The 11,005-nt window shown below is 50.2% G+C and overlaps 1 protein-coding gene across 1 annotated transcript in view; it reads right to left on the bottom strand.

Moving 5' to 3' along the window:
• Positions 1–10,963, bottom strand: part of POLH (DNA polymerase eta) — a gene marked incomplete at its 5' end in the record, with an annotated part of 15,356 nt that extends 4,393 nt beyond the window's left edge. Inside the window, 8 exons of the mRNA XM_014525215.2 lie at positions 790–962; positions 2,332–2,397; positions 4,348–4,471; positions 5,323–5,442; positions 6,577–6,680; positions 9,466–9,635; positions 10,498–10,727; positions 10,818–10,963. Coding sequence (XP_014380701.2) covers positions 790–962; positions 2,332–2,397; positions 4,348–4,471; positions 5,323–5,442; positions 6,577–6,680; positions 9,466–9,635; positions 10,498–10,727; positions 10,818–10,963 — 1,133 coding nt within the window. The remainder of the gene's footprint in view (positions 1–789; positions 963–2,331; positions 2,398–4,347; positions 4,472–5,322; positions 5,443–6,576; positions 6,681–9,465; positions 9,636–10,497; positions 10,728–10,817) is intronic.
• Positions 10,964–11,005: the final 42 nt, after the last annotated feature.

The raw sequence follows: 11,005 nt of genomic DNA, 5'->3' as shown, positions 1-11,005 counted from the left end.
TTAGCCTGAAAAAGCGCAGGCTCAGGGGTGATCTGATGGCCACCTACAAGTTTATCAGGGGTGACGACCAGCATCTGGGGGAACGTTTGTTCACCAGAGCGCCCCAAGGGATGATGAGGTCGAATGTCACAAACTACTTCAAGATCGTTTCAGGCTGGACATAAGGAAGAATTTCTTTACTGTCCGAGCCCCCAAGGTCTGGAACAGCCTGCCACCGGAGGTGGTTCAAGCGCCTTCATTGAACACCTTCAAGATGAAACTGGATGCTTATCTTGCTGGGATCCTATGACTCCAGCTGACTTCCTGCCCTTTGGGCGGGGGGCTGGACTCGACGATCTTCCGAGGTCCCTTCCAGCCCTGATGTCTATGAAATCTGTGACCCTTTAACCCTCTGTCCCCTAGGTTTATAGCACAAGCTCTCCCTTGTGTAGCACAAATGATGCTACAACCACACTAGTGAGCTGGGCACTCAGCACACCCTGGAGCACACAGATTCAATGGCAGTGAGGCCCCTGGCTACAGCTCTGTAGTGAGCTCTGCACTGCAGGGTCAAGAGGCTCAAGTGAGAATAATGCTCAAGATGTGTCTTCCATAGGGGCAGTGCTCTCCTGCAGACAGGCGCAGAACACACAGGGCATGTCCCAGCTCTGTTCCCTACTTGCTCTAACAGTTCCTGTTCCTGCCTGTATCCAGCAAGACCCTGCTGTTCTGTCTGTTACCCCTCCCAAGGCAGAGAACCTCTGCCCGGCCGTAGCAGCAGCAAAGTAGCTGGGAGTTGAAGCCGCTCACCATGCAGCCTGCTGGGCTCCAGCCATGTTGCAGTTCCGGATGAGCGCAAAGGCATCAGTGCTGATCTTGTGGGCATCATAGCGGGCCAAGGCACAGCACCGCGTCAGGCCGTGGGGTTTCAAGTCACCTTGCATGCGGATGCTCACCATCAGCTGCTTGGCTACGCGGCCATTCTGTGGGAGAGGACGCAGCTGTAACATGGATGACACCTAGAGGGCAAAGCTGGCAATGCCAGAAGCTTGCTCATACTATGGGCCAAGAGGTCTCTATCCCAGGAAGACAAGCTGCCATCTGTCACTGCGGCCGTGTGCGAACACCTAGCGTGGCAGGAGCTGCTACAGCTACATCATGCCAGAGGAAGGGTTTCACCCCTACTTTCCCTCTATCCTCACCAACACTGGAGAGCTAGCAGGTCCACAGCTCAGGCCCACAACCTAGCACACAGGGCTGAGCCAGCTTACTCACTTGCCAAGGGTATAAGGAGCCTGTTTATTTACAAAGCTGCCACTGGGAGATGCAGGATACTAGGCTAATTGGCCTGTGGTCTGACCCACTGGGGAGTTTCTTATGCTATAAGAGGCCTTGGCAGAGTTGTCTTGGCAGGTCCCAGGATCAAGCTGCACAGCAGGAAGAAGCCTGGGCAGTATCTGCACACACACTCCCAGGTGACCATGACCCTTGCACTCAACAATGGAGGGGAGGACAGCAACCTTCCAGCTCAGCAGCATTTTGGGGCCAGGCCCTCTAGAACAGGGGTTGGCAACATTTTTTACCAGAGTTCCAAAAACACTTCAACCTCGACCCATGCCTCAACTTGAGATGCCAGGGGCAGACTGTGGGGAGCTGTGTGGGGGCAATCCTCATTGCTGGTGGTGGATGCATGTGTACCACGAGGTGCACAGCAGGGGAGGGGCCAGAGTTGGGCTTCCCCAGCCCCTTCCCTGCTGTGCACCCCAAGGCACACATGCAGCTGCCACTGCCACGGAGCCCAGGGGCCCGCAGGCTGCAAACAGCTGCACTGGGGTCCAGAGCCCTGGAGACCCTGGTCCCTCTCCCCTGCTGTTCACCCAGAGGCGTGCGTACAGCAGCCGGTCACAGAGCCCAGTTGGAGCTCTGGACCCTGGTGCAGCTGTCTGCAGCCTTGTGGCTGCCTGCCACAGTCAGTCCAGGCTCTGTAGGCTTTGGAAGCCACTGCTTGCAGCAGGGTTTGCAGCCTCCTAGCCACCTGCTGTAAGCAGCCCGGGCTTCATGGCTGGTGGCAGTTACCCAGAGCCTGGGCTGGCTGTGGTGCAGAGTAAAATGGCCTCACATGCCATGCTCTAGTATGTGCGCCAGGGATTGCCAACCACTGCTCTAGAAGGTGAGGGCACCAGTGCTGTGCCTAGGGCCTTCCTCATCTCTTCAGTCAGCAACACAATGCATGTGAATGCAGGGTTGTTTCCAAGGCCACTTGCTACCAGAGCCTGATGTCACACCCTGCTGCAAAGATAGCACATGCCTCTGGCCCAGCCACACAACATTTGGAATCAGGCCTCTCCTTACTTGGCTCCTGTCCTTGCCGAGTCTTGACTCCAGTTCCGAGGCCAACTGCAGGATCCAGTGCTGCACCTGCAAGTAGCACACAGTGGCAGTTGATGCAGTCCTAGGGATGGACAGACGCACGCAACTGATCATAGGACCTGACCCCTCCCCTCCTTCTACTCAGTTGCTGCCACAGCCAGAACCAAGGGGAGAAGAGCTCATCCCAGACTGGGCTCAACAATTCATTCTTTGACAAGCTAAAGAGCAAGAAACTTCTGGAAGTTCAAAGCTAAGGAAGAAGGGTTGGGATTCTGTCAAAAATGCATCTGCAACCCAGAAGCAGTGGTTCTCAACATTCTGAGACTTGTGGAAAATGTCTGCTCTTAGTTTTCACTTTTTTTTTTTTTTTTTTTTTTGACTACAGAAAAAATAGAGCTGTTTTTTCTGCTGTAAGGAACTCAGAAAAGCCACAAATATGGGTTTCTATTTGAAATTTCTAGGCTTATCTTGTGAATCACATTTGCACAGCTAACAGTGCTAATATTGTGGCACCACCAAAAGGATCAAGACAATCCAGCATGCTGTGGCACCCTGGTTGAGAATCACCGAGTTAGAGCATCCCAGACTATGCAGCACAGGCTAGCACTGGGAATCTGAAAGGAACAGGGAAATCCCTCAGCCTGAGGGAAAGGCAATGACAGTGAAGCATCCCAGAGATGCTAAAAGCACTGTTTCTACTCTTTACAAGGAGGAAGGGGGATTTCTGTTATGGTGATGTCACCAGTCTGCATATGAACCCACACCTTGGAAGGTGAAGAGCTCACCTTTGTGCAGCTCCACCATCTGGGTGCTTAGGGATAGGGCTCCCCAACCTAGCCCAGAGACATGATGCTCCCCAGCCCAGCATTAGGTGATTCACAAGAAGTTGAGTCTACTGCTTGACAAACATCACCCACTCTACTGCACTTGCATGAGGACTTTCCCTCTGTCCAGGCATCTTAATGCTCCATTGCAGCAGGAGCCTGAAGTCCCCTTGGGAAGTGACAAAGGCCTCATAATGGTAGCAGCTGGGACACTTCACCCAGAGCCTTTCAGCAGCACCATCAGGTTCCCATTCAGCCTGCCTTGGTTAAACTCCAGCAGAGGCAGTATTCCTCCCCCCCTAAACTTTACTGGGACAAGTACTAAGTTCTTAAAGAGTGGATGCAAGGTGCAGATTTAGAACCTCAAGCTCATACACCACCCAGGACACACACACCACAGTCCAAGAAACCCAGCATGAGAGCATCCAGTGGCAAAAACAGAGACAGGTTATTGTCAAAGAGCCTTTCTAGTGACTAGCCTTGCTCAGCTCAGGAAATTCTTCCTTTTCCTGGCATTTGCATGGGAACATGTCCATGTTAAACCACATACTGCATGCATGCTCCAAAAGTGCCCAAAGCATGGGATAAACAGGAAGCAACCCCAGGGAGACGGCATCAGCACCACCCCTTGGGATAATAATCCGAAGGCTCCCAAGTTCCTCAGACAGGACTCATAGCCTAATGACTTTACTTTATGGACTTGGTCCCTCACCCTGGGAGACCAGCCATGTGTGGCTCTACAGGATATGAGCTACCTCACACTTAGCTACAAGGTCTTGGATCCTACTGACAAATCCTACACATGCCAAAGAGAATGTAAAGTTATGCACAACAGGCCTTGGCCACCTGGGCCTGTTTCCCTCAAAAAGCAGAGTAAAGAGGATCAGGGCCAGGAATGTCTATCACCACCTATGTCCTTTGCCACCTTTGTACAATTCAGCATTCTGAAGTCTAAATGCCAATAGACACCCTTTCTCCTCTGGCCTGAAGGGCATAGATGTTTCCTAGCTGTTCTTGCACAGGCTCCCCAGAGCCTGATTTCCGGACACTGTGAAGGCTGATCTTTGGCACACACAACACATGCCGAGAGGGAGGGAGGAAGCCACAGCTGGCACAGGGGTACAAAAGCCCCCTCTGCCTCTACTTCTGCTCAGGAGGCCTTCTGCTCTCCTACCTGCTGTTGAGTAGCCAAAGCTGTTTTCCCGGGGAAGTTCTTGCTGCAGCCGATGGACTGGGGCAAATACCTGGGTCTCACAGGCTCATGTTCAATCCCTCTGCACATATCATAAAGCCAGGACCTAAAAGTCACACAGGAGGTTTGCACTGATAACATTCCATCTTTCAGGGCACTGACCATCTGCCCAGGGAGGGCTCTACGCACCTGTGAAATGGGCACTGGATAGCTGTGACAATGCATGTAGGCACAGCATAGGGACTCCTTCCTTCCCTAAATCCAACCAGCTATTTAGATGTCCTGGTCCCAAGCTAATCTAGGCAGGCAGCATACAAGTCACAGGACAGGTGATGTAAGAATCAGCCCTCATACAGATGATACAGCTAGCTGCATCTCAGCTTGGCCATTTTTCAGCTATAAATCACTATGGCACCTATGTCACAGCTACACAGGAGCAGGAAACCTGCATAACAGCTGGGAAGCAACACCCAACACCAATTATTGCTCAAGTCCTCTGAATTTCTCCTCTCCTGATGCAGCAGGGTTCACCAGACTGGAAGTTCCGTGGCACAGCTCTGACCCAGGATGGGGGCTTCAGGCTCGAGACTGGCAGAGGCTCCTGTATGCTGGGCCTGTACACTGCCTGCCTCCCACTCCACCATGGATGCCCCCTGCTATGCAGCTTAGGCAGAGCCCCTGGAATGGCTTGCACCCCCTTGCCAGATGGGGGGGGGGGGGGGGGGGGGGGAAGGAGAGCAGGGCAAGGTGGATGGGAGCTAAGTGAGGGCGCCAGGCACCTGCAAAGAACTGAAGCGAGGCAGAGCATGCTCCCTGCATCACTGCAACCCCTGAAGGCTCAGACAGAAGACTTCCTGAGCAGTAATGCCTGCAGAACCAAAGCTCCCCGCCACTTTGGCAGCACCAGAGTCTTCATATCCTCCTGAGACCTGCCCTTGAAGGCAGCAAGTCACTTACCCAGTCTTGTTTCCAAAGTGAGTCTGGAGCTGCAACATGCTGAACTGGGTCAGCTGCCCCATGTACTCCACCCCCAGGATCTCACTGACAGAGGCGCCCAGCTTCCCACCTAGGTTGCGGCTGCAAGAGAGAATGCAGAAGAGAGCTGTCACCTGAATGCTATGAAGGGTGTGTTCAGTCCTCAACTGTTCACTGGTTAGTCAGATGGATGCAGGACAGCTGAGGGAGCAGTACTGCCTGGAAAGTCTAGAGGACAAAGGGGAAAGCAACATGATTCACAAGAACATGGCTCAGCAACAGCTTCAGCCAGAAAGGAGGCTGCACAGGAAATGGCAAACCACCCAGGGAGAGAAAGCACAAAGTCAGCACCCCCCATGGTATTTAAGAACACATAGACCCCACTCCCCGATCCTTGCACTCAGACCTCAAACTCCTCCCCTCACCTTTTTCTTTTTTAAGAGACATAGCCCTTAACCTCTGATTTAAGGACCACCTCCTGCAGTTCTTCCTAGATGAGCATGAACTGCCCCTTCCTTCCCCTCTCCCTGCAGCAGGTAGATTATAGCAGTTTCATGTGGACCTCGCCAAGAGTCATGCTGCAGAAAGCAGGAACAGTACTTCCCCACGCACCACCCATGAGCCTCTTACTAGTGGGCTGTGATCATCATGCATGTTCGCTGGGCTGCTGGAACTCAGCTCCCCACTACTCGGGTATGAATATACCTATGGGCTCTTCATGCTCAATTTCCACTTGCAGGGGCTTGTACAGCCCACTGAATTTCTCAAGGTTAGCTACACCATTAGGAAGGGACAACGGTAATGCCCTCATGAACTCTAGCAGATTCCTTGATGGGTCTGCTCCTTGGCATCTCCTTTGCTCCTGGTATCAGAACTTGAAGATCTTCAAAAGTAAAACTCCTTCCTCTTCTTCCTGACATGCTTTAATAAGCACCAAGAAATTAACCACTTCAGACATCCATGTTATTATCACTAGGCATCTGAGCAGTTCCAGAGATGAACATGGCAGTCTGCACTTGTGCGCTCTTCTGGTTCTGCATGTAGGCAGCCATAACAGAGAAAACCAAACTGAAGCATATATCCTGGCAACCAGGTCACCTAGAGGCTTTTTATAAAAGCAAGTACAGAACCCAGAGAGCAAGATAGCAGCACAAAGAGGTATGGATGTACTCTACTGCCATGAACCAGCTCCGCCTGAGCGGGATCAGTGAAAGCAGGTAGCTCCTCATTACTTACATGCTATTGATGGGCATCTGGCTGAAGAGCTGCGGGACACGTCCCAGGGGTATTAGTGTCTGGCGGTTTGGCTTGTGCAGCCCACAGGCCAGTTTTGCCAGTACCTGGAACATGGAAGAGGGTGGAAAGCCCATTATTGTGCACCCTGCACATTCAGAGAAACACAGGCTTATAAAGGACTCTGCCCAATGGTGTAGCCAACTCTGCTAAAGGCTTCCTTATCTTCATGTTCTTGGTGAAGGATAAGATTCATCTTCCACCACACTCTACTCTCAGGTGCTATCTACCCACAGGTCTGAACTGTGCTAGCTAAGCTTGAGCTGGAACCTGCAAAATTTTGACTTTGAAAGGGAAGGATCAGAGCCCTGCTTTAGACTGTCACAGAGAAGCAGGGGTCTAGAGCACAGTGTGGGTGGTTGAGTTTTGATCAGAAAGCTGTGCTAGAACGTCAAGAGCAACTGCCAGATTTCTGTCCTATTACCTACACCAGACTGCATGTCTCTCTCTGGGCCTCTCCTCTTCCATCTTCTCCACTCTGTTTAGCTGCAACTGCTATTCTTGTCACTAAGGTCAGCAGCAGAGGGGTAGATCAAGAAATCATCAAGATAAGGAAGTCAGGTATATCAAGACCATCCATGACTAACTTGCTCTTAAAAAACCTCTAATGATGGCAATTCCAGAACATATTTACGTAGCCTGTACTGCTGGTTAACTCCTTATAGATTTTCCTAATATTTAAATCTCAAATCTTCTTTGTGGCACATTAAAGCACTACTTCTCATCCTGCCCCTGGATATTAAGAACAATCACTTGCTGCCTTCTTCTACATACTGGAAAACTGGTGTTCCCCCTCAGTTCTTTTCTTTTGAATGAACCGGGTTTGGCTCTACTCTTCCTCAGGAGTCAAAGTCTTGTAAATGTAAAGTTTTGTCATTCTTGCTGTTCTCCCGTGGATTCTTGTTTACATTTTTTTTAATGCGTCATCCGCAAGACAGGGCAAAGTATTCCAGCATCAAATACAGCAGAATTACTGCCTGTGACACTCATCTTGATACATCACTCAGAATAAGATTGGTCTTTTTTGCAACAGCATCGCATTGCCTTGCCAGATTGTATTCAATCCAGTCTGCTAGAGCCCCACCTTTTCTGCAGTACTGTGGCCTAACCACTTATTGTTTACTTTGTATGCATGCATTTGACTTCTTTCTTAGCACAGTCCCTTCCATTATGATATTCTGAACTTGTTAATTTTGGTCCAATGTATCAAAATCATTTTGAATTCCATTCCTGCCCTCCAAAATGCTAGGCACCTCTCTCAACATGACTTCCTTAAATTTTGTAAGTGCACTCTCTACTCCACTGTCTCCATCTTAAATAAAAATATTGAATAGTACCAAATCCAGGACACTCATCTAGAAAACCCACTATAAATGCCCCCCCTAGTTTGACACCAAAACACTGGCTGAAATGCCACTCAGAGTAGTTATCATTCACACACCTACACAAGATAAAGTCATCTAAATCTATATCACTGTAGTTTACTTATGAGATTGCAACAGGGGACAGCATCAAAGCCTTAAAGTCAGAATCTCGTATCTACCAATTTTCCCCTACCTGCTAGGCCAAATTATCAAAAGCAGCAAATTTAAATTGGTTTCACAAGATTCATTTTTGACAAATGCATGCTGTTCTCCTCCAAGTGCTTACCCTATCTGCCCACTGTGGGATTGATGGTTTAATAAATAAATAACCTCTAATGCAGTGATTTTCAAGTAGGGTGCTGGGGCACTGAAGAGTGCAACAAGATACTGTGAGGGGTGCTTCAAAGTGTAAGGAGATAAGCAGATAAGCTTAGGTTCAGTCCCTGTCTAGCTCTTCCCTGAACCCCACTGCACAGCCTCTCTGCAAGGAGGTAAGCACTATAATAGATAAGTCAGCTTTTAAAATGGGGGGCTGCTCAATTCACAGGAGTTCTGGATGAGTGCCTCAAGTCTAAAAAGGTTGAGCACCACTGCTCTAGTGGTTCATATACCAATTGTGGTAGTTCTTTTAGCAGTATAGTGTGATCATCAGGCCCTGGCTATTATAATGCACATAACTATTCTTTACATCTGCTCGCTTCATGTTCCAGATAGTGTTCCTATTCACTTGCAAAAAGTTATTTAGTTAACTAACCACAATTAACCCTATCTGTCAACACCCAAACCAACAGCCAGACATTAGCCAGCAAAGTGTAACGTAATTCATGCAACAGGAAACCTGCTACTGCTGCAAAGTAACAGCTTGCTCCCCTTTGTGCCTGGCTGCACGTGTGAAGTGTTCCTGTGGCTGCTGCTGGCAGTCTACTGTGCATCACCTCAAGCTGCATCTGCCTAGCTGAAGGTTAGCCAGTCTAAGGAAATGCAGTCTCACTCACCCTCTGTTTGTGGGTGCAAGTGAGAAGAGCACAAAGGCATGACACTGAGGCAGGGTTGTTCTCATCTAACTGAACGGTTTATACCAGTTAAAAAAACAAAACAAAAAAAAACTTCCCAAGTTTACAATATCTGTCCACTGCTTTCAGGAAAGAAGACTCCCTTTAAGGCAAGTCATTTCAAGAGGACACTCCTGTGGTTCACAGGCCTTTTCTATAGCGAGCAAACTGCTTGGAATACAGCAGGAAAAGAAGCCCCAGCCAGTAAATGAATCCAGCTCCTGTTAGGAGTTCACATTTTTTGGACACATATTCCTTACACTCTGCTTAGTGTTATTCTCAAGTAGGTATGTCCATGTTTGGCCAGGATGTTCACCCTGCTCATACCCATCAGTTAGGAGCACTGACCGTCAGGCACTTTACAACCTGTGCAGACTCTATTGTTTGGACCAGTTATGTCATCAACTGACCCGCACCTTATTGTGTGAAATCCCAGCCGAGCACCTGTAACCAGTGACTTCTTCTACAGCTGCCCTCATTTCCTCCACGATTACTGCTCCTACGGTCAGCTGCAGGTCCGGGCAGCTGGAGTCATCGAAAGGCAGGGAACTGAGCCACTGGTGCAAGCCACGCTGCCGCAGCTCCTCTAAAATACACACACACACATACACACACACACACACACACACAGAAAGAAAAAAAAACAACAACAAAAACACACAACCAGAGAAGATCACAGCGGGTATTTCTAGTTCCCCACAAATTAGGGTGCTGGTTTTAGCAAACCCCAATGAACAGTGCCCACATACTCTTGTCATTGTACCTTAATATCCAGAAGAAAGGCAAGCTTCCTAAACCTGAAGCGCATACTTGGGCAGAAATCCTGCGTGTGCTTTGGAAAAGGGAAGGCAATACCCGTCTCTCTCTAAATAATTTAACTGACAACTGCTCTCCCATTGCAGCGGGGAAGAGAAGGGGAAGCTAATACGATAAAGCTGTTAAGTTTTAGCTGCAAGCCTGTACTGCAGAATACCTTAAAATAAAATTAAAATTGGCTTTAAATAGCCACCAATACATAACCCCTGATCTGATATGCAAAATATCTAAATGCATAATAGTCCTCCCAAGCAGTTCCTTCAATACAGATGAAGTTCCTAGGGTCATCTTTAAAGCAAGTCCCAGCCCACAGATGAAAATTTTCTCCTGGAAGTGGAGCTGCAGTCTGAACGTGAACTCTGGCACCAGGTTTGACGTGCTATCATCCACAGAACAGGTAGGGATGAAAGACAATGGGGAAAGGGCCAGCCCCAACTGAGATCCTCTTTGCAATGCCACAATCGAACTGCCTTCCACCTGGTCCTGCTTCTCTGTCCCTTGGGTTAGAGATGGCCTGGCTTCTCTTCCCTTAAGAGTTTCCTACTTTGTGAGGCCTCTACCTTGCCTTCCCACAAAAACCAAGCTGAAAAGCAAGGGCAAGGAGGCAGCACCTGCCAGCAGGCTGGCAGTACCTTTGCAGTCTGTGCTCCCACCCTGTGCTGCTGCAGCGTCAGTGTCATCAGGCAGGCCCTGGATGAAGGTGGTAGGCAGCAGCTCTGCAGGGACAGGCTGCCCCCGCATCTTTCTGAGCCTCTCCTGCACGGCATTCGTGAGGTCCATATACGCCTCATCGATGCTGGCCCGCTCGATCACGGCGAAGCGTGACATCACCTCCATCACCTCCAGGCTGGCCTCCCGGTACCTGCAGGGTAAGGGAGTGAGGAAAGCCCCACCCGCGATTACGAATGAGAACTGGGATTGGGATTAGGACACCCCGCCCCGCCCCACTCACCTGGTGAGATCGGCCTTGCCGCGCGCCTGCGGCACTCGCGCCACCAGCAGGTCGGGGCAGAGCTTGCGGGCATCGGCCGCCCACATGCCCCGCGCCACGCCGAACGCGCGCGCCTCGTAGCTGACGGCGATGACCCTGCGGCGAAGGGGAGGGGAGGGGGTGAGCGCAGGGCCCGGCCGGCGGGACGG

Source organism: Alligator sinensis, unplaced genomic scaffold, assembly GCF_000455745.1.
Source record: "Alligator sinensis unplaced genomic scaffold, ASM45574v1 scaffold1456_1, whole genome shotgun sequence".
NCBI classification, from domain to species: Eukaryota; Metazoa; Chordata; order Crocodylia; family Alligatoridae; genus Alligator; species Alligator sinensis.
Note: the sequence above shows the minus strand (reverse complement) of the source record. Positions and strands in the feature narration are given on the sequence as shown.